Consider the following 26,382-nt stretch of genomic DNA (forward strand, 5'->3'; position numbering starts at 1 on the left):
GGTACCAGAACATGGGGCCAACACCTTGCCTGGAGAATGAGATACGTTTTCCTTAAAATAAGTTTATTTCAGTACAAAGAGTGAGTGAAAGAAAAATAGAAGCGGCTGTATGGGCTCTTTCCAGGCCCACTGCGTCCTCTTTGGGTGGCACTCGCTCTGGAAGCTGCTGGCCTTGAGGCTGGGGGGTGGGGGTGGGGAGGCCTCAGTCACTGTGGTCCCGGCGCTGCCTCTTGGAACAGGGTGAGGAGTCCAAGTCTGAGTCAGAGCCATGCCTGCGGCGACCAGATCTGGGAAGACCAGGGATGCCCTGAATGTGGGAAGATGCCCTGCCCCACCCACCAGGCCACCCCAAGGCAGAGGCCCACCTACCCTGCAGAGGTGGACAGCGGTGAGGCCACCCTGCTCCGATGTGTCTTGTCTTTCTTTTTCTCTTTCTTGTGCTTCTTCTTCTTCTTCTTCTTCTTCTTCTTTTCTTTCCTGCTTTTCTTGTGGCTCTCTGGGCTGTGAGCACACGGCCTCATCACCAGGTCTTGACCGCAGGTGCCCACAGCCAGCCCATCCAACATGCAACACCTGCCCTCCCCCTGCCCGGGGCCCATCGGAGCACCGCCCTCTGGGGCAGGCAGCCAATGCACCCAGAGACCCTGGGACCCGCGGGGAGGCAGCCCTTACCCGGGCTCTGCCTTGTCCTCCTCTGACCGAGGCTTCTTCCTAGCTGAGGCTGGTGAGGAGCCTGGCCGGCTGCTGTCCACGCGCTGGTGCTGCGGAGGAAGGTCACTCACTCTGGGTGTCGGGGGGCGGGGTGCTCTGCGGGAAGTGGGGGTCCCCGCGGGACACGGGCACTTACCGTGAACACCGACAGCCCCAACTTGGCGGCCTCCTTGTCTTCACGAGACAACGCCACTCGGCCTGCCGAGCCGCTGTGGGAAGGCGGGGGAGAACCCCCACGATGAGACCGACCGGCCCGGCCTCCGCCTCCGCCAGGTGCTGCCTCCGCCAGCCCAACACGCCCTGTCCACCTCTCGCCACGCACCTGGAGCTCCCCAGGCCCAGCAGCCGGTCCACTCCCTTCTCCTCGAGGTCCCCTCCTTCCCGCTTACACACCTCCACAAAGTCCTGTGCGGGGGCACGCGGGCGCTCGCAGCAGTTCCACCCCGAACCCCGCGCCCCCCGCCCCCCGCAAGGTCCCCCTCACCTCCTTGCTCAGGCCCGTGGGCTGCTTCCTCACGTTCTTGTAGCCTCTGCGGGGGCCGCAGGCGAACTTCAGGGGCTGCGGGCCGCACCCGGGCCCCGCCCCTCCATGCCCGCCGCCCCCCAAGGGCGTCCCCGATCCCGCGGGGCGCACTCACAGCGCGGCCATGAGTGCCTCCTGCTCCGCCTGCCGCACGGCCGCCAGCTCCTCCTCCCGGCTCAGTCCTGCGCCGTCCGCACGGCCCTTGGCGTACCAGGTGAGGTCGCGGCCCTTCTGCCAGCGGCCCACCGGAGCCATCAGCGAGTTCCCTGCGGGGAAGCATTGCCCAGGGCTCGGCCGGCGGGTCGGCGCGCCTCCAGCGTCCCCCGGAGGTGCAACCCTGCGCTACCCGGCACCCGCGGCCCCTCGTTCCCCCCAACCAGGCACCCCTACCGCCCCGTTCCCTGCACCCGCGGACCCTCGCTCCCCGCCTCGCGGCTCCCCGTGCACCTGCTCCCCGCATCCGCGGCCTCTCGTTCCCCACACTCGCGGCTTCCCGCGCACCTCGAGCCCCCAACCCCCGCCCCCGGGCCCGGCGCCGCGCTGACCCAGGTAGTTCTCTCTCTGTTTGTCGGTCTTCACGTCCTCCCAGCTGAACTGGTCCTGCCCGCCGCGCACGCCGCCCCGGCTGGAGCCAAACATGATGCGAAGCCGCCCGCGGGCCCCCGGCCTTTCGAAGTCCTGGCCTCGCCGCCCCGGGCGGCGCAGCCGCCGGCACCCGCTCCCGGCACCCGCTCCCGCGTCGCGCGCCGTGACGTCACCCCTCGCAGGTCCGGCATTCTCCGCGCCCCGCCGCGGCGCGCCTGCACAAGGCTTCCGGTCCCGCCCCCGCGGCCACTAAGCGCGCCCGCGCCCTGCCGGGAGAAGGCGCGGACCTGGTCGCCGAGCAGTGCCGGTGCAACCACGCAGGGTCCACAGATTGCGTTCCGCGGGTGCGGCGGGTGCGCCGTGTGCCGGGGCCGTGCCCTCGCAGAGAGCGCGGCTGCACCGAGGTCCCGGCCCGCGGCGCCCGGGCTCCACGGGAAGCGCCCTTGTCGTGCACCAACTCGCCTTGGAGCCTCCACTCGCCCCCGTGTCTGGGCTGTCCCGCGGGGGCGCCAGCATAGGAGGGCAGGTGGAGCCCCAGGTGCGCCCCTCCACGGGGAGCGGCTGTGCTGGGCAAAACTGGGTCAGCTCGGAGCCTGCTGCCCCTCCTGCCATCGTCCCCGCTATAGGTGGAGGCCAGGGATTGGGGTCCGTGGACAGGAAGTTTCGGGACACTTGGAAGGACTCCCAGAGCTCTGCAGACAGGCCCTCGGGTCCCCGTCCGCCTCACCCGGTATGGCGAGAACCCGTGCTCATACCCCCACCCTCAGGAGGGCTACAGGTTCCTACACAGAGCTGGGCATTTTGAGCGCTGTCAGGCCTGCTTGGGCCACAGCCCCGTGGCGTGGCTTCTGCCAGAATCCCTCTGTGTGAGCCATTTAGCAACTGCCTATCCCCAACACCCTGCCTGTGACTGCCAGTGCCCACGTGCCCGTTCTGTGCCCAATCTATCCCCTGCTGCCAGTTCCCCACAAGTGTGGTGTGTAATTTGTTCTGCGCATCAAGCAATCACCAGGTTGAGGGGCGCCTCCCAGAACCGGCGGTGGCAGCGTGCTGGGTGAACCAGCTCAACACCTGTCCCTGGGAGCCAGGGACACAGCCACCTCCCTTCCTTCCTCTTCTGTCAGGCCCGCACGTCCTTCCCAGCTGCAATACAGGCCCCAGGTCTCAGAGACGCAGCCTGGATCAACAGCCTGGAACAGGACACAGGTCAGCCCTGGGCCTGGGCCATGCTGGCTACACTTGCAAAGGTTAGAACATGTTCCTTTGGTCACATAGAAGCCTGGCTAGGGGAAACCCACCCCAGAGCAGATAAATGGCAAGTGCCCACAGAAAGCCTAGTTTGTCATTGCTGCCAGTGAACACCCCTACTCCTATGGGCCGGGAGCAGCTGGGAGCCCCGGTGAGGGGCAGAGTCCACCCGTGCTGTCTTCCCAGATACCCCACTCCTCCACCCCATCCCTGTAGCTGCTGTGCTCTGCCAGGAGAGCCCCTCGTGTCCTGAGGCTGAAGGGGGGATAGGGTGAGGGGGCTCCAGGGCCCATGGGGGCTGGCTCTGGTTCCCCTTCCTCCTCCTACACTGGTGGCCCCCATACCCCTCAGGCCTCGTGCAAACACCACAGCCCAACCCAATTCTAGACAACCTGGTTGGCTTGGTTGGCCCAGAAGGAAAGGCAACGTGGAGACGGCTTTGCGAACACACCATGTAAAGACACACCATCCCCGAAATCGCATCCCCCACGCAGGCAGCTTCCAGACCCATCACTTTTTTGTCCAAAACCGCTTGTACTGCTCCATGTCAAAGTCATCACTGAGCTCTGGCTCCTCCTTCTCTTTCTTTCGGAGCTGGGCCTCCCGTTTCCGGAACCGTGCCCTCCTCTCCTCTGGGGACAGGGTGTCCAGGTCCACAGGCATCTGAGGAGGGACATGTACACGGCTCACTCAGAGGGCTTGGGGCCCTGCCCATGTCTCCTGCACCTCATTCTCCATGGTGTGGGTGAGAGTTTCTATCTTCTGCTGGGTTCTGTCTCCCCTCAAGGCTCTCAATCTTTCAGCAAACACTTCTGTTTGCTTCCCCAACACTGCTACCCAGCAGACACACCACTGCTGTCTGGCCCTGACCCGTGCAGGGAACCCCACTCTTCCTTGTCCCTCTCCTCACTCAGCAGTTCCAGTTCATGGCTGCCGTGGCTCCGGAGCCCACAAGCCCTGGGAGGGGAGGCTGCTACAGGCCAGCTTGCCAAGACTGCGCCCCAGGGGAGTGCGGGCGGGGCGACGGGCACACCTCAAGCATTCGTCGTGGCTCCCGGTAGCGGATGTGGATGGTGGAGCCGTCCTGCTTGACCAGGAGCACGGGGTAGAGGCGTGCATAGGCTTGTCGGTGCACACGTGTGAGCGAGGCCCTGTTGCTGTCGGCCTGCCAGGAGGATGTATGTAGGCGGGCATGCACCAGAGCATACCTTGTCAACACGGGCTGCCGCAGCAGGCTGCAAACACACACACACACACACACACTGGTCAGGGGCTGCCGCTGGGACCAAAATGCCCACGCCAGCCAGCCCTCATGGGGACACACAGTGACACATACTGCAGTGGGGCCTGGTCAGAACAGCTTCTGCCCCATGGAAGAGACCGCTGGGGCAACTGCAGGAGACTTTCAGACGAGTGAGATCAGAAGTCAGCAGCTAGGACCCCAGTGGGCTTAGGGGACCAAGCATCAGGCAGGAGACAACTTCCTGTCCTGTGGCTTGGACTTCTGCGTTCCCCCAGCCTTGCACATCCAAGCTGTAACCTCCATGGGATGACATCAGGATTATGTGAGGTCCTGAAGGCCCCCATGCTGGGACGGGGATCCTTACCAGAGCCAGAGAGCAGAGCTCCCCCGGGAGGACTCTGAGCCTGGAAGGCAGAACCCAGCCTGCTGGCATCCTGCACTCAAGACTTCTAGGCTCCAGACCTGGGGAGGGGGGCTGCCCCACCTATGGCGTTCTGTGAGGGCAGCCTGAGCAGACCAAGACACCTGCAGTCCCCCCCACCAACCACCCCCCAGCATGGCAGACACCTGCCCTTCCTGCACACATCAGGTGCCCTGTGGGGAGGGGGCCTGCCAGGAGGTGACAGGAGGGGAAGAAGCCCTGTATGTGCCATCTGCCTTGCAGAGCGACCCCACAGCAATCCCGTCCCTTCCAGCCTGGCTTTCCTGCAAATGGATTCAGACCCCAGGCTGTCACAAGGCACAATTCCAGAGCTCCCCGGGGCGGTGGGCTACTCCAGGGGCAGACATCCACCACATGCCTTTGCTAAGGCATAGCAAGAGCCAAGATGTCCCACCCAAACCATTCCCACTGGCTCTACTCACATCCCCATGCTCTGGGGCCTCTCGGCTCACAGGAAAGCCTGGCTGAGTGCCCTGCGGCCGTGGAGCTCCAGCCCAGCAGCACCTACCTTGGGGGTGTTCCCTCCACACCCTGCACTTCCCAGCAACCCCTATGGCCGAGTGAGGGTGTGTGTGGGATACCAGACTCTGCTGTCCTACCAGGAAGAACACACCCTGTTTGCTGGGAAGTCCCGGAGCTGTCACTGGTGCCTGAGTCGATTCTGACAAAAGACCCCAGAAGAGTCATGGAGATGCAGACAGGAGACTGGTGGTAATCTCCAGCACCAAGGAAGCCTGCAGCAGGCAGGCTGGGTGGGGGGCGGTGCCCAGGAGCTCGAGACACGGCCACCCCTGAGAAGCCCAGCTGGGCGGGCTGGGGCCGGAACCATTCCAGCAGCTTGAACAGGATCTGTCTTGGGACGAGGGCTCTGCAGCCAGAGTCCCTTGCCTAGCTCCACGTGGACCCACAGCTTCATGTGCCCCACCCCTTTCTTCATATCTCCCAGATTCCACAGGACCCACTAGAAATCCCCCGGCTTGCTTCTCCACAACGCTGTGGCCACACCATACTTCTCATCTTGGGGAGGCCAGCGGTGAGGGGAAGGGCAGGACGGGGGCAGTTCTGGGGGGAAGAGCTGGAAGGCATGGCCCTCTGCGAGGACCCAGAGCCAGGCTGGGCTGCAGGATCCCACAGGAACATCACCAGCACCATGTGTCTGGTGCCGAGGACTCACAAACCGCTTCATTCCACCCTCCAAGCCTGCTGTGGCTTCCATCTGCTCCACATTAACACACTGGCTGGGAGGGCTCCCCTGAGATGGCCCCATGACGGCAGTCCCCAGGGGCCCAGAAACCCCTGCTTACCCAAGCAGCCTGCCCACGGCGGCCATTCCTCCTCAGGGCCCTTGTGGCACGTGGAGGCTCAGGTTCAGCCACTGGCCTGGTGGGCAACCTGCTGGGCAAGGAAAGAAGACATCTTTTGAAAAGACAAGGATTCCCACCAAACTGACCTCCAGGGAACCCCAGCCCGTTAGGAGCCATAGACCCAAGTGCGTCTCGCACGGGGGAGTCGTCGTCGGGTCTCTGCCAGTCCCACTCGCACCTGCAGTCTAGAGGTGCCGTTCACCCAAACTTCTGCGTCAGGAACCCCGTGGCCCGCTACAGATCCTTTCCAGCGGGTCACGGAGTGGGGGAGGCCGCTCAAGGACAGAGTGGAACACACACTGTGGGTGCTTCTCCAGACTACCTACTTCCCCAGCATACAGCGGGGTCGGGACAACGGGACGTACTCGGGGCACCGTGGCCGAGCTCCAGGTCGACACGGCGGGAGACTCGGGCTACCGGGGGCCGGACGGCGGGGGAGACTCGGAGCGCCGAGATCCGGTTGGCGGGGGAGCCGGGACGCCGACGGCCCGCGACCCCCGGCGTCCGACCGCCCACGAAGACAGGCCTCCCGGTCCGCGTAGACAGGGCGTCCGCGGCCCTCCCTCCGCCTCCGGAAGCGACCCGGAGGGAAAGGAGAGGCTGGGAGACGAGACGCCGGCGGCGGGGCCCGGTCCACCCGTCGGGAAAACCCCGTATCGCACCCACCTGCCCCTTGCCTGAGCTCCGCAGCAACGCCGAGCCCCAGCGTCCCGGCCGACCCGCCACCCAGTCCACCCACGGCCCCGCCTCAACGTCATCCGCGAGCGCTGCGTCGCGTGGAGTTGATGACAGCCCTGAGGGCGGTGCAAGGTCGGCGCCGCGCTACTACGCCGGACGCAGGCGGCCGGCGCGGCTCCATGACGTACCCCTCCGCGGAGGCCGGACGCGGCGCTGTGACGTCGCCCCGCGGGCGGGCGGGCGGCGGCGGCGGCGGCGGCCGCGGAGCTCATGCTGCGACGCCCGCTGGCCGGGCTGGCGGCGGCCGCCTTAGGCCGGGTCTCCACGGATGGTGAGTGGCGGGGCCTTCCGGGGCGGGCGCGGGGTCGTGCCCCTCGCGGACCGGGGTTCCCGAGGCGCCGTCCGGGGGTCCCGGCGGGACGGCTGCTCGCAGGCGCCGGGCCCTGCGTCTTTACGTACGGGTGTGCGGTGGAGCTCGTGCCTCTCGCGGGGCAGGTTACGAGCCGCCCCGCTGTGCCTATCCTCGGGGTGTTGGGGACACGGCCCGAGGGTCCGCGCTGGAAGCCGGGGCGGCGTCTGCGGGGCGCGGGGGGCAGACGCGGGCCGCAGCCGGGCAGCGCTCCCGAGGTGGGTCGCACGCCCGCCGGAGCCCCGGGACAGGCGGGTGCGGACGGCCCTGGACATGCGCTGACCTCCCGGAGCTCACGTAGGGAAGCCGTCCTGCTGCTGCAGCTCTCGGGTGGACTTCAGTCCGCACCGGGAGGGCAGGCCCCCGAGGTCCTCGGAGCTGTTCCCGCACCGAGGGGCCCCCTCTGGTCGCCGGCATGGCCGCGGGGTCCTGGCCAGGCCGAGCTGGTTCTCCGAGCTGTCCCTGCCCTGAGGTGCCCCTCCTGTCCCATGGCCGTGGGGTCCTGCCCAGGCCAAGCTGGACCTCGAGCCACCCTAAGGGGCTCCCTCCTGTCCCTGCGATTGCTGTGAGGTCCTGGCCCACCCAGCTGTCTGGCAGTGCCAGGCGGTGCAGACGCAAAATCTCACCCAGCAGTAGAGTGTTGGCGGCCTTTGTTTCTGACTCCTGGGTGTTCTAGGTAGACATCTTCTCTGAGGACCAGAGACGTCTGTCTGGGCTGCTGGACACTGGCCATCTGATGTAACTGAAGCTGTTTACAGTGAGAGGGAGCGCCCTTCATTCATCCAGGTGCTGGGGCCCCCTCGCTGGCTGTCATTGGTCCTTCTCGTTGGGGACGAAGGGGAGGGTGGAAGCTGAGGTGTTCCTGGCCAGCGTGGGGCCCGTGGGTGCAGGAGAGAGGCTGTGATGGGCTTCTATGGCCGTCCTGCAAGTGCCCTGTGAAGGCTTCTGGGCAGCACGCCTCCCCAGCGTGGACTTCCTGGAGACTTCTGTCACACAGAGACCTTTTGGACCCCGCAGGGCTCTGGGACGCCTGTCGTTTCCTCTGCCCGCCCCCCACGGCCAGACAGGCCCTCTCACAACCCAGGTCGTGGCCAGGTCTGGCACAGGTGCCTTGCACTTCCATTTCCATCCTGGGAGAGCCTGGGGACCAAGCTCCCCATTTTTGGCTGGAATGAGGGGCATTGGCAGTTCCTGGACACTGGCTTCTAGGGGTTCCGAGGGTGAATGGACGCCGTCGGTTTCTTTCCAACCACAGCCAGACCCTGCTTCTTTGGTCTCGGAGTGTAAACCATTTCTGGTTTTTGCCCTGCATCGAGTGTAGCCAGGAGGAGCATGCAGATGGCTTGAAGAGGATCGTGAAGCCAGTGGCATTGTGGTGTGATTGGGGGTGGAAGGGGTTGACCTCCGTGTCCAAGAGGAACGGTGCAGTCATGAGGGTGAGGTGCTGCAAGCCTCTAGACTCTGGCTCCAGGTCCCTCCCTGGCCCTGCTGGTGCTGGCTTCAGTTTCCCCTGTGTGAGCCAGGCTGGCCACTGGGCTTCTTCCTGCTCCACCCCTTTGATGCCCTGGCCTGCACACCCCTGCTGGAGTCGTTCACAGTTTCAGAGGCCCTGGCTTCCTTTCCAGGAAGGATGCCTCCCCTCCCCCCACCCCGGGAGAGAAAGTAAGAAGATGCTACTGCACCGTTGTGACTCACTTCCAGCCAGGCTTCCAGAAGCTCGAGTAGCCAGGACCTGTCCCCCTCCGCAACCCGACCCATCTGGGGGCCAGACACCACCAGCCTCTTTGGCCCAGGTCCATCTGGGTGTCACATTTTAGGAGAGGGCGCACGCCCTTTCTGGGTGTGCTCCTATTGGAAGTGGGTTTGGGTGGGACTGTGCTACTGTGGCCACTGGACACAAGACCAGGCTGCCTGGTGTGGTCTGTGTGATCTTGTGTCCAGTTGAGTTGGTGCTCGGGCGAGGAAGGACTCTGTGCCCTTGTGGGGCCCAAGATAGCCAAGCCCCACCCCTGCAAGATGTCAGTGCGAGGGGGGCGTTCTTACCAGCTGTTATCAGTGTGGTAGACCTTGAGGGAGGGCGGAGAGACGCCCAGCGCTGGGCAGGTCTGGAGCCTGGGCTTGGAGGCCAGTGGGGCTGGGAGCACAGCCTGTGGGAGAAGGCGGGCAGGGGGAGGCGTTGGCTCAGAGCCAGGCGGAGAGTGAGCTAGCACCCTCGGTGGACCCTGAATGAGCACCGCTGCTCACAGCAGTGCCCTGGTGGGTGGCAGGCCTGGGACTCCCAGAACAGGATGGACGGAAGGTTGCGGGTCAGACCTGTGGGACCTGCCCCGTGGGTGGCAGGCACTGGGACTTATGTGTGCGCCTTGCAGCCGCATCCCAAAGACACATGGGAGACGTGTTTTTGCTGGTGGATGTGTCATCTGCACACATTGGAGCTGATGGAGATCTGGCCCTGCCCGTAGGCATGGGACTTTATAGTGGGGAGCTGCTGGGCTCCTGGGCAAATGGAGGGGCCTATGGGGACATCCTTGGCCAGAGGTGCCTCTTCACATGGTCCTGGATGGGGAATCCCTTGAATTCCTCTGTGCCTGGAGGTAGGCGCTCCAGGCCAGGTCCCGAGGTTCCTGCCGTATCTGCTGGATTTGGAGTTGGTGCTGTGAACAACAGCTGGACAGGCCTTCTGGTCCTCTCCAGGACCGTTGCTCAAAGGAACTCGAGTTCCCACGGCATCAACACCCTGCAGGGCCCGGGGAGACATGTGGGGTCAGAACTTGGCCTGCCGGGGGCCAGGTGCATGGTGGACAGGCTTCAGCCCCTTCTTTCCACCATCCTGCACCCTTCCTTCCACCCCTGCTCCACTCTCCCCATCCCTGTCCCAGCACCTACGAAGCCACACAGACCCAGGGTGATCCTGCCCAGCCAGGGTCTAGGGCTGTGGGTGTGAAAGCCAGGATGTCATGCGGAGCTGGGAGTCCAGCAGGGCCGTCCTTGAGCTGGACACTGGCTAGAGGGGTCGGTGGAGGTGACTCTCTGTGTGTGGTGACCAGCTCCTGTCGCGTGTCCTCAGCAGGGGAGGCCTCCTGCTTCCTGTCCTTCCAGGGCCTGTGCAGAATAGCCGAGCTTGAGCCAGATTACTGTGTTGGCCTACATCGAGGATTAGGAGAGCAAGCGGCCCAGGCTGGGGACACAGGGCAGCCCCAGGGCGGGTGCAGGCTCCTCCAGGCAGAACCCCACAGGGCCCAGCCAGATGGAGTGGGTCCAAGGCCCCACAGCACACCCCCACCCTGTGGCTCCCTGCCCCTCCACACGTGGCTCACCACGGGGCCCGGTGGGCACAGGGCCGTTAGCAGCCTTTGCTTTGTCTTGGGTGGAGGGGCCGGCCGCCTAGGGAGGGATTTAGCGCTCAGAGGGCGGAGCCTGCCCGCCTGGGATTACCACCCCTTCCCAGCTCTTCAGAGCCGCCCAGCAGCTCAGAAGCCGCATCCCAACGGGAAGTGGGTCGGAGGTGGGTCCAGTGGGGTGTGCTGGGGGTGGTGGGTGGATGCAGAGCTGGGGGCTGGGTCCTCTGCAGACCCCGCTGCTCCTGGGGCCAGTGCCTGAGCCCTGTGCTGCAGGCTGTCCTCCTGGTCGGGGACGCAGAGCTGGGGGCCGGGTCCTCAGTGGACCCTGCTGCTCCTGGGGGCCAGTGTCCCAGCCCTGCACTACAGGCTGTCCTCCTGGTCAGGAACGTGGAGCTGGGGGCTGGGTCATCTGTGGACCTTGCTGCTTCTGGGGGCCAGTGTCCCAGTCATGTACTGCGGGCTATCCTCCTGGTCTGCAGACCCCACTGCTCCTAGGGGCTTCCCAGAGCCCACAGACCAGAGGGTTGAAGACACTGGGGTCCTGTGGGGTCTGCCCTTATGACCCGACGGTCATTGTGAGAACAGGCCTTGGGCTCTTCTGACTTGGACGGAGCCTGTATTGTGCGTAGGCCCAGGAGCTGAGTTCCAGCAGTGGACCACCAGGACCCACACATTGGTGCCGTCATGTGTAACAGCTAGCTGTTCCTGGGGGAAGCTCTGTCCTCATCCACTATGCCCCACGCAGGTGGAGGTGTTCCTCAGGCCGCACTGATGTCTGTCTCCCTCCCCGCAGGGATGTCAGGACCACGACCTGTCGTGCTGAGTGGACCCTCAGGGGCCGGGAAGAGCACCCTGCTCAAGAGACTCCTGCAGGAGCATGGCAGTGTCTTCGGGTTCAGCGTGTCTCGTGAGGCTCTGGCCTGGGGCAGAGAGGCTGAGGGGGATGTCAGCCCTGCAGACCCACCCCAGGGGTTCCACCCGCACACCCACATGGGAAGGGGGTGCCCTACATGCTGATCCGCCCCAGGGGGTACACACACACACACACACACACAGGTAGGGGGTGCCGTACTTGCTGATCCACCCTGGGGGGCCACATGCACCCACACACAGGGAGGGGGACGTCCTACATGCTAACTCATCCTGGAGGACCCACACATACACACACACACAAGGGAATGGTCCCTACACCGCTGACCCTGACCGGCAGCCCCCGCACCCACACAGTGGATGGTCCCCACACTGACCCTGACTGGCACCACCCCCAACACAGACACGCGGAGTATGGTCCCCACACCGGTGACCCTGACCAGCAGCCCCCCAACAGACACACACAGTACAGTCCCCACAGTGCTGACCTTGACACTTGTGCACGCGTGCGCACACACACACACACACACACACATCCGACGGCGGACGGTCCCCACACCACTGACCCTGACTGACAGCCCCTGACATACACACACAGGGGACAGTCCTCACACTATTGACCCTGACTGGCAGCCCCCCCCACACACACACACGGGGGGGACAGTCCCCACAGCGCTGATTTTGACCGGCAGCCCTCCCACACACACACGCACACATGGGGGACAGTCCCCACACCGCTGACCCTGACTGACAACTCCCCCAACACGTGGGCTGAGCCAGGCCCTGCGGGGGGCTGTGGGTAGGCTATGGGGGCTCCGGGTGTCCCAGAGTGATCAGGGCTTGTGTTCTAGATACCACGCGGGACCCGCGGCCTGGAGAAGAGAACGGCAAAGGTGAGCTGGGCCCTTGGCGTCCCTGTCTGCAGGGTGGGCAGGTTCAGGGGCCTACAGTAGGCTGGCTCGGTGGGGCCAGGCTGAGGTTGCCACAGGTGGTCCATGCTGAGAGGTGTGCTGCTCTCTATGCCCCCATGTGTAGTCGACCTTGACGTCACAGTTGTGCCACAGGCATCTCCTGTAGTCTCCACAGGACTAGAAACATCCGTTCCCCATCCTACCCCCACCCTGCCCCTGAGGCTGGCCATCTCCAGGCCCCCTGGAGCCTCTCCCTGGAAAGCCCTGCCATCACCATGGCAGGGATGGTGCAAGAAAGTGCCATGTGTGCCTGTGCCTTTGTGCTCTGCCTGCCCTGCTCGGCAGAGCACAAAGGTCTGCAGGGAAGCTGACTCTGGTCTCACTTGGTCCCTGAGCACCCTGGGGCTTTGCAGAGGTCAAGCCTCAGCTGGCCCTCCTTGCAGATTACTACTTCGTGACCAGAGAAGTGATGCAACGGGACATCGCCGCGGGTGACTTCATTGAGCATGCCGAGTTCTCGGGGAACCTGTATGGGACTAGGTGGGCCACTCTGGGGGCCTCCCCTCCTTCCTGGGGGCTCTCCCTGTGGCTTGACCTATGCAGGGGATCCTGGGTGGGTTCTCTGGGCCCATTGGGGTAAGGTGCCCACCATGCCAGGGTCCGAGATGGGGCAGCAGTTGGGGCTCTCCAGGCTGCCTTAGCACCCCTGTGTCCACCTGGCTGGCCACCAGGGAAACCATAGGCCCCTCAGACAGGTACATGGCAGGAATCCTGGTCTCCAAGGTGCACAGGCCATACTGTGGCCTGCCTTCCGACCAGCCAGTGGCTGGCATTGGAGTGCTCTGCCCTCCCCTCCCCTCCCTTCCACTGCCCTGCTCTGTGCTCTTCCATCCTTCCCCTCCACTCTTCTCCTCTGCTGTACTCCCCTCCCCTCTTCTGCTCTACTCCCCTCTCCTCCACTGCCCTTCCTTCTCCCTGCTTCCTGGCCCTGCTCTCTGCTCCCCTCTTCTGCCTTGTCCTCTCCTCCCCTCCCCTCTACTGCCCTCTCCTGCTCTCCTCTCCCCTCCCCTTCCCTTCTGATCTGCTCCCCTCCCTTCCCCTCCTCTCCTCTGCTCTTCCCTCCTCTCTGCTCCCCTCCCTGCCCTGCCCAATCCCATCCAGTCCAGAGTCTTCGCCAGCTCCTACCGGGCTGACAGGCCCAGAGCAGTGTCCTGGGCAGTCGGGCCCAGCCATGCCTCTGTGTGCAGCCTGTCCCTGAGCCCTCTGATGAGGGCGAAGCAGAGATCCCACGAGACCTATCTTGTTCCATCCTAGGACCTAGGTACAGCTGGGCTGTGACCCAGAGGGGCGTTCACTGGGGCTGTTGGGCAGTGACAGCTAGGGCCCTCGTACCACAAGCCACAGCCACCCTCAGCCCAGCACACATGCTTCCAGAAAGGTAGAGGAGACACTGGGGTGTGGGGAGGTTCCTGCCTTCATTTCTGGCCATGCCCACGCCAAGTGGAGGCTTGTGGGGAAGGCAGGAGCCCAGAGCATGGGCCATGATAGTCCTGTAGAGGCTGTTTGAGGCCTTGGGGGGTTACTGGGTCCAGGCAGCCCCACTGAGCAGTCCCTGCCTCCTGTCCTCCAGCAAAGCAGCTGTGCGGGCTGTGCAGGCCATGAACCGTATCTGCGTGCTGGACGTGGACCTGCAGGGCGTGCGTAACATCAAGAAGACGGACCTACGGCCCATCTACATCTTCGTGCAGCCGCCCTCACTGGACGTCTTGGTGGGGGTGGGGTGAGGCTGGGGAGGGCAGGGGTGCAGCAGCCTTGCTGAAGCCCTGGGGGGGCCTGGGGGGTTGGGCAGGAGATGCCCTGCCACCTCAGAGGCACTGACCACCCCCCACCCCCCATCCCCCGTGTGTCTCAGGAGCAGCGGCTGCGGCAGCGCAACACGGAAACAGAGGAGAGCTTGGCCAAGCGTCTGGCTGCTGCTCGGGTGGACATGGAGAGCAGTGAGTATGGGCTCTGGCCACTGGGTGTGTCCCCATCTCCTCTGCCAACATGGGTCACCCCGCAGCAGGGTCCCTGTGGAAGACCGCGAGGGCCTGCCCTGACCCTGTCCCCCCACCCCAGGCAAGGAGCAGGGCCTCTTCGACCTGGTCATCATCAACGACAACCTGGACACGGCCTACCGGACCTTGGAGGAGGCGCTCTCCGAGGTGGGCTCTGCAGGGGGACAGTGGGCAGGGTCAGACCGCGTGGCCCGTCACCCTGGACCCTGGGGGACACCCTCCTTCTCTCTCCATGGCAGGAAATCAAGAACGTTCAGAGGACCAGCTGCTCCTGAAAAGGACGCCCGTTGTGGACTCCCCTCAGCTTCCGCCCAGTTGGCCGAGGCTGGAGGACCCTGGCCTCCCCTTGCCCCTCTCCCGCGGATCTGGGCCAGTGTCCTAATAAAGAACTGCTGGGTAACAGTGTCTATGAGCCCATGACATCCCATCTGTGGCCAAGGGTTTGGGGCCAGGGATCAGGCACGCCTGCACGGTGGACCCCCAGTCCTGGCGACCTGGCATCTTGTGGTCTGGGCACCCCAGACTCCCTGTGCCCACTTCTCTGGGGTTTCCTTTGCCCCATCTTCATGTCAGGGAGCTCAGGGGCTGCTGGCTGGGCAGATGGGGTCCCTATAGCTGGACTGGGGCCCTGGTAGGCATGGACAGACCCGTTAGATGGCAGCTGCCTCTCTCACTGCCTCGTGGAGCTGCCATGAGGCTCTGGGTGGGGCAGGGGTCCGGGGGTCCTCCTCCCGTGGGGGTCCCTCCACTGGGCTTTGGTGCGGGCCAGGTGCCATGCTCTGCCTTGTGTGAGGTCCCCGTGTTCCGGGGAGGTCACTGGAGCCAGGGTAGCCTTGGGGGATAGGAGAGGGGCTGGCCTGGTCCGTGCCCAGGCCATGCTGCTGTGGTGGGACCCAGGCAGACGCCCTCAAGCACAGATGCACATTGGAGGGCAGGTGGGAGCCTGGCAGGGAGGCAGGTGAGGTGGGGCCAGAGTGATATGCAGAGGGAGGGGCACAATCAGGGGAGGCCCCTGCCCTCTCTGGGCCCTGTCCAGCCCTGGGGACAATCGGGAATTCAGACCCCAGGCCTTGGGGGGAACAATGGAGCCCTTGAAGGCCCTCCCCCAACATTGTGCTTGGTGGTGAGAGGTGGCCCTGGGTCAGGCCCAGGACTCAGCCAGGCACTCATCCTGGGAGGATCTCTGTCCAGCCAGCTGGCAGGTGGAAGACCTCAGGGACCCCCATTTCCTGGCCTGGAAAAGGTAGGGCACTGCCCAGGGGGCCAAGTGTGGGCATTCGTAGGGGAATGAACAACATGCACCTTCTCCGTGGACCCGGGGTGTCAGGCTCAAGAGAAGCAGGCAGGGAACACCAGGTCCTGGGTCTGGCAGGACTGCTCTCCTGTTCTCGGGACCAAACGGGATGGTGGGGGAGGTAGGGGCTCCCAGGGCTGCTCACGCCAGCTGGTGAGCGGGAAGGGAAGGGAAGGGAGTGCACCGGGGACCTTCCCCAGCAGCTGGGGCTCCTCAGGCTATGCTGGTGTGGCCAGCCCACCAGCTGTGGTGTGTCCAGAGGCCGGCCTCAGACGGTTCGGGCCCGGTGGGAGGCTGGGGAGGCCTACCCTGCACACATGGGCAGACGCACTGGGGTGGGTACACCTGCCGCTGAGTGCCCCACTCCTGACCCAGCCTGGGGTTCCTTCCCATAAACCCTCACAGGGGCCTGCTAGACCTCAGGTCCTCAGCTCTGGGCCCCAGGGGTCACCGGGAGCAGACCAGAGCCCTGTTGTCCAGGAGCGCCCCCCCCCCCCGCACCGTGTGCCACAGATGTTGTGAGTGAGTTGTCTGGGCAGCCCAAGGCAGGAGTGGGGTGCAGGCGGGTGGTCCTGGGCAGGGTGCCAGGCTAGGCGGTAGCAGTTTGGGAAGGGGTAGAGGCCCCCTGCACAGCAATAGTGGACCCAGGCCAGCCTGCAGCATCACAGAGCCCCCACGGAGCCCCATGGGGTGCTCTCACAGGTTCCAGCCCTCCCCCCACACCCAAGGCTTCCCGCAGACCTCCCTGCTGTGTCTGCTCTGGGAAACCCTCACGAGTCCCTCTGCAGACCCGGCCCCCCTGTGGGAGGAGGACCCTCACTGAAAGCAGGGACTGCAGAGAGTGCTTGCTGGCCCCACCAGCCTCCCCAGTTCATCCCACCTCTGCCTCTGTCAGCCCGCCCTAGGCCTGAGGGGCGCTCTTGTGTGTAAGCGAGGGTGAGGTAGGCGAGTGTACAGATGCTTGCGAGGTCAGGACCGTGCTGGTGCTGGTGGGCTGAGCACCCTGTGAGGGTGGAGCTCCCTGGGGGCAGACCCTGCAGGCTGAGTGCAGAACAGGAGGGGGCCTGAAGGGGGCCCCGCTGGGGGCCCCGCGGGCAGCCATTGTCCACCCTCAGTGCGAGACTGACTGGTGTGCCCGGCAGCTGCACGGGGTGGGAGGGTGGGGGCAAGGGAGACTGTGGGGTGGCTTGTGGCCCGGCCAAAATTCAGGGCCAGGCTGACATTGGGGTGCTTGTCAGCACTCTAGGTTCTGGTGCCCCCAGGATCTCACGGGGGGGGATCCCTTGCAGATCAGGTGAGCTGAGCATGTTTGGAGGGGGGGCCTGCCTGGCAGCCCCTCCTTGGGGAGGAAGCTCGGCCTGCCCTGGAGCTGTTCCTGGGAGGAAGCAGGGCCAGGGATGGGAAGGAAGTGGCTGGGCAGGCCCTGGCCCTTCCCCCTGCACACCCGTCCACTCCCAGGACCTTTGTTCAGACCCAGGGGTGAGGGGAGCTCATGGATGCCCGCCATCCTGCTGCCTGCTAGAGCCTAACACCCTCCTCCCGGCAGTCCAGCAGTCTCCCCTTAAGCCCTGGTTTCTCCTCCCAGATCCTGGCCTGCAGCCTGGGACCCTCCTTGCCCATCACTGAGTATGATCCCACTCACACTTGCTCTGACCGAGCTCTGGGTGAGCTGCTGTCTGAACGGAGCCAAGGTTCCTGCAAACCAGGACCCCTACCCTCCCCCCCACCTCACCCCTGCCAGAGGCCCAGCCCCACTGGCCACCTACTGGCAGCACTGGACAGCCTTGAGTGAGCCCCTCAGCCTTCCTGGGGGTTAGGGTCCTCCCTGGGGCCTGCAGCTCAGAGGGAGTCAGCAGAGGGAGGGGGAGCTACGTGGAGGGGGCTGCACACTGTTTCGGATCCCCTTTCCTTCCCCTTTATTCACATAACCTTGCCTATCAGTGCGTACTTGGGTCAGACCCTGTAACCCAGTCTGTAGTACTGCGTTGCTCTACTGTAACTCCAGCAGGCATGGCTTCAGACATGGGGAGCTTCTGCAAGGTGCTGCCATGTCCCTCACTGTGTGCACGCGTGCGAGCAGGTGTGTGTGTGTGTTTGCATACTCCTGCCTATGTGGGTGTGTGTGCCCACATGCCTGCCTGTGCAGGTGCATGTGTTGTGGGCACGTGAGCAGAGTGCGTGGGCATGCATGTGGATGAAAGGATGTGTGTGTGCATGAGTGTGCACGTGCGTGCTTAGGTGCCTTGCTGCTCGTGAGTGGATGTGCATGCGCTTGCACATCCTTCCTCACTCTCTAGCCCAAGCATGTGTTTTGACACATTTCCTGCCCCATCATGACCCCAGCAGCTTCTCCACAAGCTCAAGGGCCTTGACTGAGAGTGCGTGTGCTCATTGGCTACAGAAGGGGCCTTGACCACGGTGCATGTGCTCATGGCTATGGATGTTCTCACATTTCCACCCTTCCAAATACGCATGTGCACAAACCTGTGTACACACACATAACCCTGACATTCCCTGGGTAGTTGTCCGTGTCCTGTTCAGCCCCAGTTCTCCAATGCTAACCCCCGACATTCCAGCCCCTCCCCTCCCTGGCAGGTCTATGGCCCCCAGGTAGTGAGGAACCCCCAGACAATGGTAAATAAAGCTGATGGGGGACTGTACTGTAGTTCCAGCCTAGGAGGCAGATTGTAGGATGGGCAGGGCATGGGGTGTGGGTGGGCACAGATGTATGTGGGGGCATGTATTGGGCAGGCCTGGCATGTGGGGCCATTTTGGGGTAGGGCGTGGAAGGGGTGAACTTGGGGGGGGCATGGAGTAGTGTCCAGGGGTATGCAGGGTGGGTCAGGGCATGGAGCGTAGGATATGGTCCTGGTGTGGACATGTGCGGGCATATGAGTGTGTGCAGGGTAGGGTGTGTGCAAGATGTGAGCGGAGCAAGGACGTGGGTAGGAGTGTGGTGGAGCGTGGACATGTGCAAGTGTGCATGGGTGTGTGAGGGGCAGGTATGCCAGGGGTGAGGCCCTGCAGCTATGGGCTTGGCCTGGGGTGGAGGTTACCTGGCTTGCAGCCATGTGTGCTTAGCTGTTATTGCCAAGTTTAGGGAGTCCAGAGGCGTGGTCAACAGGCCCCCTAAGGTGACTGGTGGGTTAGGCTCTCAGAGAGCAAGGCAGGGCCTGGCAGAGTTGCATGCAGGGTTTGCTGATGGTGTGCAGGGGTGCAGGACAGAGAGCCGTGTAGGGTAAGGACCAGAGTTTGCCATCAGCCCATGTCAGCAGGCATCTTGGGCCAGAGGGCTGGATTTGGAGGGTCCTTCAGCAGGGACTGAGGCCAGAGCTGGTCAGTGCAGCCTCCTGACCGCAGAATGACCCTGGTGTCCCCAAGTGTGTGACACAGACCCTGCACATACATACATGTGGCACTAGGCTTTGGCCCTCGCTGGAAGAGCCAGAGGGTGGTGCCATCTCTGAGTCTTTGCCCTCCACCCAAGCTCACGGACTCCCCCACTGCACTGGGACAAGGAGGAGAGGAGCCTTGCTGCCTCCAACTCCTGCTGCCCAGACTGTACCCCCCTTGCCACTGAAGTCCTGCAGAACCAGCTCTGATTACCCCCTCTCCCGACACCTCTCATCATTTGGCCTCTGCCACTCGGGGCTGCCCCGCCGGGTGCGGGTGGCGTGTGTGTCCCAGCCTGAGAGGGAGGGCTGGATGTATGTCTGTGTAGGTGGGAGGGTGTGTGCATTAGTGCGTAAGTGTGCATATGTGTCTGAGTGTTTGCACACGTGCAAGTGTGGTTATGCTGTGTGAGTGCACCAGCAAATTTGCTTATAAATGTGTGCAGATGTGAGTGTGTGTGTCCTGGTGTGTGGACATCTGTGCATTTGATTATTAGTGTGTGCATGCACGACTGTGCATCTGGGTCTGTGGGTTCATGTGTGCAGCTGCAGGCACATGTGCGTCTCAGTGCATGGGTGGGTTTGCATTTGAGGAGGGCTTGTGTGTGTGTGGCTCTGAGAGGGGCAAGGCACACAGATGTGAGGAAGAAGGGTCACTTCCCCAGGAACCCCAGGAACCCCCTCTTCCTGCCCCCACCCAAGGGGAGAGGCCCCAGCTGCATAAAGACCGAGCTTCCCCAGAGCCACCCTCCCAGCCTCGGCTGCTCCATCCCACACCTGCCCACGCTGCCTCCTGGGCCCGGAGGGAGGGGATCAGAAGCAGGAGGCACTCAGGGGTCTCCTATCCAAAACCATCCCAAAGCAGGTACTGGCCTTAGTCACGACAGAGGGAGGGTGGGCCTTGGGGGGCTGCAGCCCCTCTCCCCTTCCTGGAGGCTCAGGATGATGACTATTAGCGCCATTCTCTCCTGGGCACAGGCCCACCGGGGGATCAGCACTGGTCTGGGATGTGGTGAGTGGCCCCATGGCGGTCTCCAGGTGTCACGGATGCCCTGATGTGCCTTGCTCGACCAGTCCCCATTCTGAACAGATGCCTGGCCTCACTTGGCTTCCCAGCGGGCCTGTCCTTGCTACATTTCTGCGGAGAACAGGCTGGTGGTGTTTGGACAAGATGGGGAAGCAGCCCAGAGGGCTGGCCAGTGGCCTGTAGGCCAGCAGGGTCTCTTGAGGAGTGTCGGAATGAGTCTGGGGGTCCTCTGTGGAGAGGGAGGAAGCAGTGGAGCTCAGTGGAGGGTGTGGCCAGGGATGTGGGGTGGATTGTGCTGCTGGAGGAGACTGGAATCAAAAGGGCTCCAGGGGCTGGGGGCCTGGAGGGCTCCGTGGGATGCTGCAAACAGGACCCCAGGAGACCCTCTTCAGTGGCCTGAACTCTGCCTGAGTGGGGCAGGAGGGCCATGGGTCTGAGCTGAGGCCCCGCAGCCCCCAGACCCTGATTGGGGCTGGCCTTGGTCTCCCTATGCACTCTCAGGGCCTGGGGTGGGGTCTCTGGATCTGGGGGAAGGCTGCAGCTTGCAAGGGGCTGGGCTGTCCCTGGCGTGGGGAGGGTGTGGGGGGCTGGCGCTGCCACAGGAAGCGGGGACCAGAGGAGGGGGCATGGGGTGAGCCAGGGCTGCCTCTCCACATATCCATCCAGAAGGCAGAGTCAGGACCGAGGGTGCTGCTCCTTTCACTGAAGGTGGTAAGCCCCCCAGACCTTACTAGGCAGGGTCCCTGGCTCCCCCTCTGCCGCCCCGCCGTGCTCCCGAGACTCCCTCTGGGGGGCGCTCCTCCTGGCCTGTTCTCCTCCTCGCCCAGCCCTGCCCCGAGTTGAACTCCCCTCGCTTCGGCCCCCGCAGGTCCCGTCCCCCGCCCCTATGACCAACATGAGCTGGAGCTTCCTGACGCGGCTGCTGGAGGAGATCCACAACCACTCCACGTTCGTGGGCAAGGTGTGGCTCACCGTGCTGGTGGTCTTCCGCATCGTGCTCACGGCCGTGGGTGGGGAGTCCATCTACTCAGACGAGCAGACCAAATTCACGTGCAACACGCGGCAGCCGGGCTGCGACAACGTGTGCTACGACGCCTTCGCGCCCCTGTCGCACGTGCGCTTCTGGGTCTTCCAGATCGTGGTCATCTCCACGCCGTCCGTCATGTACCTGGGCTACGCCGTGCACCGCCTGGCGCGCGCCTCGGAGGACGAGCGCCGCCGCGCGCCTCGCCGCCGCCCGGGCCCTGGACGCCGGCCTGCCCGCGCGCCTCTGCCACTGCCCCCACCGCCGCACCCTGGCTGGCCCGAGACCGCCGGCCTGGGCGAGGAGGAGCCCATGCTGGGCCTGGGCGAGGAGGACGAGGACGCGGGGGTGGCCGACGGCCTAGGCGAGGAGGCCCAGGCGGAGGACGCGGGCATGGCCAAGGGCGCGGGCGCTGACGGCAAGGCTGCTGGGGCCCCGGGTCCGGCCGGGCAGCACGACGGGCGGCGGCGCATCCAGCGCGAGGGCCTGATGCGCGTGTACGTGGCCCAGCTGGTGGCGCGGGCTGCCTTTGAGGTGGCCTTCCTGGTGGGCCAGTACCTGCTGTACGGCTTTGAGGTCCGGCCCTTCTTCGCGTGCAGTCGCCAGCCCTGCCCGCACGTGGTCGACTGCTTCGTGTCCCGGCCCACGGAGAAGACCATCTTCCTGCTGGTCATGTACGTGGTCAGCTGCCTCTGCCTGCTGCTCAACCTGTGCGAGATGGCGCACCTCGGCCTGGGCAGCGCGCAGGACGCGGTGCGCGGCCGCCGGCCGCTGGCTGGCGCTCCGGGCCCAGCGCCGCGTGCGCCGTCCGGCACGCTGCCCGCCTCACCCGCCGGCCTCGCCTGCCCCCCGGACTACAGCCTGGTGGTGCGCGCAGCTGAGCGCGCGCGCTCGCACGACCAGGACCTGGCCAGCCTGGCGCTGCAGGCGCTGCGAGAGGGGCATGCGATGGGTGACCGCGACAGCCCGCCGTGCCCCGGCCTCCCTGCGGCTGCTCGGGGGCCCCCACTGGCTGGCGCCCCCGCCTCCGGCTCAGGCAGTGCCACGTCGGGGGGCACGGGCCCAGGCGGGGGCCAGGCCAGGCCGGGCTCCAAGCCCAGGGCGGGCTCAGAGAAGGGCAGTGCCAGCAGCAGGGAAGGCAAGACCACCGTGTGGATCTGACGCCCCCCCGCTGACGTGGCCTGTCCTCCCTCCAGGCCGAGGCTGGGGTGGGGGGCTGTGGGGGAAGGCCCAGGGCTGGGCGCTCAGGGCTCTCTTCTTCCTCCTCCTCCCTCTCCCTGTCTCCCCTCCCCCTCCTCCCCCTCTCTCCCCTTCCTCCTCCTCAGCTGCCCACACTCTCAGGAGGGGAGGGGGGAGCCGGGAAGGCATTGCCCGCTGGACACCGGCCCCTCCCTGCATGAGTCCTGGCTCTGTCCAGGGTAGGATCTGCAAGAGCCCCTAGCTCGGATCCCTGAAAGTGGAAGATGTAGATAGAAACTCCCACCTCCAGGGCCTGGCCTAGCTCACCGGGTGTGGGGGCGGTGCTGGGCCCTCTCCCCGGAGACCCTCTGGGCTCTCCGGCTGGCTTCGCTGGGTCAGGACAATAGATCTCCTCCCCTGCTCCCCTGTAGCAGCTCACAGAGGTCACCCAGGGTGCCTGGCTTGAGGAACTGGGGGCACTGTGCTGGGTCCCTACTCCCTGAGGCAGCAAATGGGGCTCACTCCCCACACCCCCACCGCAACTGCATTTCGTGTTTTGTGCACAGCTGGAAGCAATCCTAGGTCTTTCTTGTACAGAAGGGAAACTGGGGTTGGATGGGCCTGGCCCCTACTGGGCCTCATGCTCTCCATTCCCTACCTAGACAGCTGGACAGAGGCCCTGGGGTGAACAGACCACACCCTCTGGAGCCTGGGACATCATGGAAGTCCCGCAAAGATGTTGGTTCACCTTCTGCCGGGTCATGCTCCGAGCTTTGGCACTGGCCATTCTGGGAGAAGGGGTTCTGGGGCTCCTACCTACCCCTTCTCTGGCCTCCAGCCCCCTCCCTAATTCATACACAGTGTCCAAAACCAAGGAAGCCAAATAAAACTAACTTTTGTTTACAACTGCGTATGTGGGTGCATGTGGGGCATGCACATACGTGTAGAGTGTGCACACATGTGTGAGTGTGAGTGCATGCATGTGTGTGTCCACCGTTGCCCTCCAGGGACATGTTTCTCAGCTCTAGGCTGGCTGGGAGAAGCAAGGCTCAGGCCACATGGGTGCCTCTTTGTGCCACGCAGCAGGGGAAAGGGTTGGGGGCACCACTGGACACGCAGATGGTGAGAACAAAGAAAGCAGGCAGGCCCACATGCTCTGAACCCAAGGTCGGCCTGTAGTCAGAGGACAGCGGACAGCATTGTCTGCACACTGGCCACAGCCTGCAGCACGAGTGGCAGAGGGGACACTCAGGTGGTGGTGGGGGAGTCAGCTGCTGCCAGCAAAGAGCCCCTCTGACTTGACTTCAGTGACCCCAGCCCCCCTCAGGCCAAGAGCAGGCTGTGACAAGCCCTCCTGGGCTGCAAACCCTCTTTAGTGTCCCCAGGCCACACCTAGACCTGGGTCAGCCTGCTTCTGATGCTTGGGACATGCTGAGTCCCCCAGGGGAGCCCCACCTCAGGAAGTCCTAGAGAGCCCAGCCAGTTCAGAATCAGAGCAAAGACACATGTCCCCTCTGTGGGAGAGGAGGTCTCATGGGGGCCGAATGCCCCTGATCTGGTGTGCTGCTGGCATGGTCAAGCCTGGGGAAAGCTGGTCTCTGCAGTGGGGCTGCTGTGTGGCCTGGGCCTCCTCCCAGCACGGGGTCTCCAGAGGACCTGGCAAAGGCCAATGACTCTTGTCACCAGCCCAGGACTGACACCATTTCCACTGCACCTACAGGCTTGAGAGATCCAGGAGCAAACAGGACCCTTCTGGTTGGGTCAACCTGTTAACAAGCACACATGGGATGGGAAATTGGATTGTGGCCATTGGAGAATGCCATCAGCCGCATGGTTCCTGCAAGCCTTGGTCATCAGCCTTGCCCAGGATGGGGACTGCTCTTGGGGACTTGGTGGTTGCTTGAGGGCCTTTCCTAAACCCTCTGTGACATCTCTCTGTAAATCACCTCTAGGGTGTGTCCTGTCCTGTGACTGTATCTCTATCGCCCTCCCCCAACCCCATTCTTAATTGTTCTAGATGCACTTTGAGGCAGTTTGCGTAACAGGAAGAGGACCTGCCAAGGGGCTGCTGGGGAAACAGGTTTGCTGTGTGTGCCTGAATACAGAAGTCAGATATGGGGGGAGGCTGAGTGTCAATGCCCAGTGATTTGTACCAACACTGGCCTAACTGCCACAGTGAGGGTGTGTTTGTAGATGAGATTAACACTGACGGTCAGCACCCTTTGGTAAAGCAGACTACTGTTCCCAATGTGGGTGAGCCTCATCCAATCAGGTGATGGTCTGGTGAGCAAGGCCAAGGTTCCTGGTCAGTCTGAGAGTTATATTTGTGTCAGCCTTACCGGCTGGTGGCTAGAATGAGCATGGTTTTGGGAATGTCTTTGAGGTGATGTGGCATGAAATTCACACTAACTTGCAGACTGAGTAGAGTAGATGCTCTCCCCAGTGTGGGTGGGCCTGACCCAATCAGGTGAAGGCAGAGTAGACCCAAAATGGGGAGTCAGAGGGAACTCACTTTGCTGGAGTGTTTGAGCTGGGACATCAGTCTCCCATCTTCAGATACAGAATCAGGATGGAACTACACCCTATCTCTCCTGGGATCCTGCCTGCCCTGAAGATTTCAGACTCCTTAGCCCCATAATCACACGAGCCAATTTCTTAAGCTAAGCCTCTCTCTATATATACATATCCTACTGGTTCTGTTTCTCTGGACAGTCCCAGCTACTACACATCCCATCCCATCCTATCCCATCCTAGGGACCCATCAGTTTTGCGACCTCAGCACAATGATGACCTTGGTTCTGTTTCCACACACTCACTCCCCATGGATGTCACAGGCTGCCCTGGGCCTGCAGGGTCCCTCATGAGGCGGACACAGCCCCGATCTGACACTTGAACCACTGCCCTACGGGACGAGGCACCGAGGCTCTCCAGGATGTGAATTCCCAGAGGTGAAAACCGACCTCAGCAGCCTGCCTGGCACTTGAAAAAACACCTCCGTGTGAGTGCCTTGGTTTCCTCACGCACCTGGGATGGCCATGAGGATGGAAGACTGGAACTGGGGTGCAGAGCAGCCCCTTATGGACCCTCCATCTTCTGGAGCATGCTGCAGGCCGGAGGAAGAGCCCAGGCCTTCTGGCCCTCCTCATGGCCAGATGGGAGAGTGGGTCCCCAGGCCAGGCTGGTGGGGAAGGGCGTGGCCAGGGCAGGATCGGACGGGATGGCCTTCTTGTCTGACTGTTATCTATTTCCATGGCCAGAGCCAACTCACCAGCTGCTTGGGGAGACTGTGGAGGGAGGTGAGGAGGGGCTGCTTGGACGCTCCCAGAATGGGGGCTGCTTCCTCCCCGCCTTTGGGAAGGGAGGAGACCATGAGGAGAGAATAACAGGAAACCACCCCTGGTCCAGCAGTGGCTGGGAAGTAGGGTCCAAAGCCCCCATGCCTGCCCGTTTCCCGGCTCCTGACCCCTCCCGGGCTCATGGCCTCAGAGGGGGGCGATGGCCCACGGATCCAGCTGCTGGACCCAGGCTGATGAGTGGGGTTCCCTGGGAGCCTCCATGGCCCAACGGGCCCCAGCCTCTGCCCTTCCACCTCCAACGAGGCCGGGGGGGCAACCCATGTGCGGGGAGCCCTGCTGGTGGGGTGGCCTGAGGACCAGAGAGGACTTTCTGGAGTGGGAGACCTGGATTAGCTGGCAGGCGGAGGCAGCCACTGGCCATGTGTAGCTCCAGGCCCTTCAGTGGCTTGGGGGAGACCCGAAGGTTTCATCAGACTTCATCTGAGCAACGTGCACGTCCCCAGTCCTGCTGGAGGCAGCTGCTGTGCTGAACAGTGCCAAGCAGGATCGGCTTACTGCCCAGTGGGAAGGTCAGGGATGGTTCCGGGTGGTGCCTGGGCGGCTACTGGCCAGCCCTGTAGCAGGGCTGGTGGGAAGCACATTCCTCCGCTGGCTGCGGGCCAGGCTGAGGTGAGGCTGGAGGAACGTGACCCCCAGTCTGTGTCGTCCTGGCTGCTTCCTCCCTGGTCCTCCTGGGCTGGTAGGGGGCTGCCGGGTCACCTGTGGAATGCCAGGCCGGCAGAGGAAGA

The 26,382-nt window shown here is 63.7% G+C and overlaps 4 protein-coding genes across 15 annotated transcripts; 2 read left to right on the top strand and 2 right to left on the bottom strand.

Annotated features, from left to right (window-relative positions):
- Positions 1-42: 42 nt before the first annotated feature.
- CUNH1orf35 (chromosome unknown C1orf35 homolog) lies at positions 43-2,002 on the bottom strand. The gene is made up of 8 exons (XM_004780609.3): positions 1,780-2,002; positions 1,350-1,500; positions 1,196-1,241; positions 1,034-1,116; positions 848-920; positions 673-761; positions 370-501; positions 43-287 (listed from the first exon to the last, which is right to left on the bottom strand). Exons 1-8 carry the CDS (start codon positions 1,871-1,873, stop codon positions 203-205), a joined length of 753 nt encoding a protein of 250 aa, XP_004780666.1. The 5' UTR covers positions 1,874-2,002; the 3' UTR covers positions 43-202.
- A 1,503-nt stretch (positions 2,003-3,505) lies between these two features.
- MRPL55 (mitochondrial ribosomal protein L55) lies at positions 3,506-6,931 on the bottom strand. 6 transcript variants are annotated; one of them, XM_004780604.3, is made up of 4 exons: positions 6,783-6,931; positions 6,057-6,144; positions 4,101-4,302; positions 3,506-3,730 (listed from the first exon to the last, which is right to left on the bottom strand). In XM_004780604.3, the coding sequence occupies exons 2-4, from the start codon at positions 6,080-6,082 to the stop codon at positions 3,578-3,580; spliced, it is 381 nt and encodes a 126-aa protein (XP_004780661.2). In that variant the 5' UTR covers positions 6,083-6,144; positions 6,783-6,931; the 3' UTR covers positions 3,506-3,577. The 6 variants fall into 6 exon arrangements, with proteins under 6 accessions (XP_004780661.2, XP_044942893.1, XP_044942896.1 ...); XM_045086958.1 differs by having other exon boundaries at positions 6,057-6,147; positions 6,783-6,886; XM_045086961.1 differs by having other exon boundaries at positions 6,794-6,878.
- Positions 6,932-6,992: 61 nt separating this feature from the next.
- GUK1 (guanylate kinase 1) lies at positions 6,993-14,817 on the top strand. 7 transcript variants are annotated; one of them, XM_045086952.1, is made up of 9 exons: positions 6,993-7,125; positions 7,880-7,989; positions 11,338-11,451; positions 12,266-12,307; positions 12,739-12,865; positions 13,956-14,105; positions 14,238-14,322; positions 14,444-14,529; positions 14,622-14,817. In XM_045086952.1, exons 3-9 carry the CDS (start codon positions 11,340-11,342, stop codon positions 14,800-14,802), a joined length of 783 nt encoding a protein of 260 aa, XP_044942887.1. In that variant the 5' UTR covers positions 6,993-7,125; positions 7,880-7,989; positions 11,338-11,339; the 3' UTR covers positions 14,803-14,817. The 7 variants fall into 7 exon arrangements, with proteins under 7 accessions (XP_044942887.1, XP_044942885.1, XP_044942889.1 ...); XM_045086953.1 differs by having other exon boundaries at positions 6,999-7,125; positions 7,884-7,989; XM_045086950.1 differs by lacking the exon at positions 7,880-7,989.
- Positions 14,818-14,882: 65 nt separating this feature from the next.
- Positions 14,883-23,200, top strand: GJC2 (gap junction protein gamma 2). The gene is made up of 2 exons (XM_045086948.1): positions 14,883-15,625; positions 20,964-23,200. Exons 1-2 carry the CDS (start codon positions 15,362-15,364, stop codon positions 22,278-22,280), a joined length of 1,581 nt encoding a protein of 526 aa, XP_044942883.1. The 5' UTR covers positions 14,883-15,361; the 3' UTR covers positions 22,281-23,200.
- The last annotated feature ends 3,182 nt before the right edge of the window (positions 23,201-26,382 follow it).

Source organism: Mustela putorius, unplaced genomic scaffold (genome assembly GCF_011764305.1).
Source record: "Mustela putorius furo isolate JIRA1106 unplaced genomic scaffold, ASM1176430v1.1 tig00001009_pilon_pilon_pilon, whole genome shotgun sequence".
Classification (NCBI taxonomy): Eukaryota; Metazoa; Chordata; class Mammalia; order Carnivora; family Mustelidae; genus Mustela; species Mustela putorius.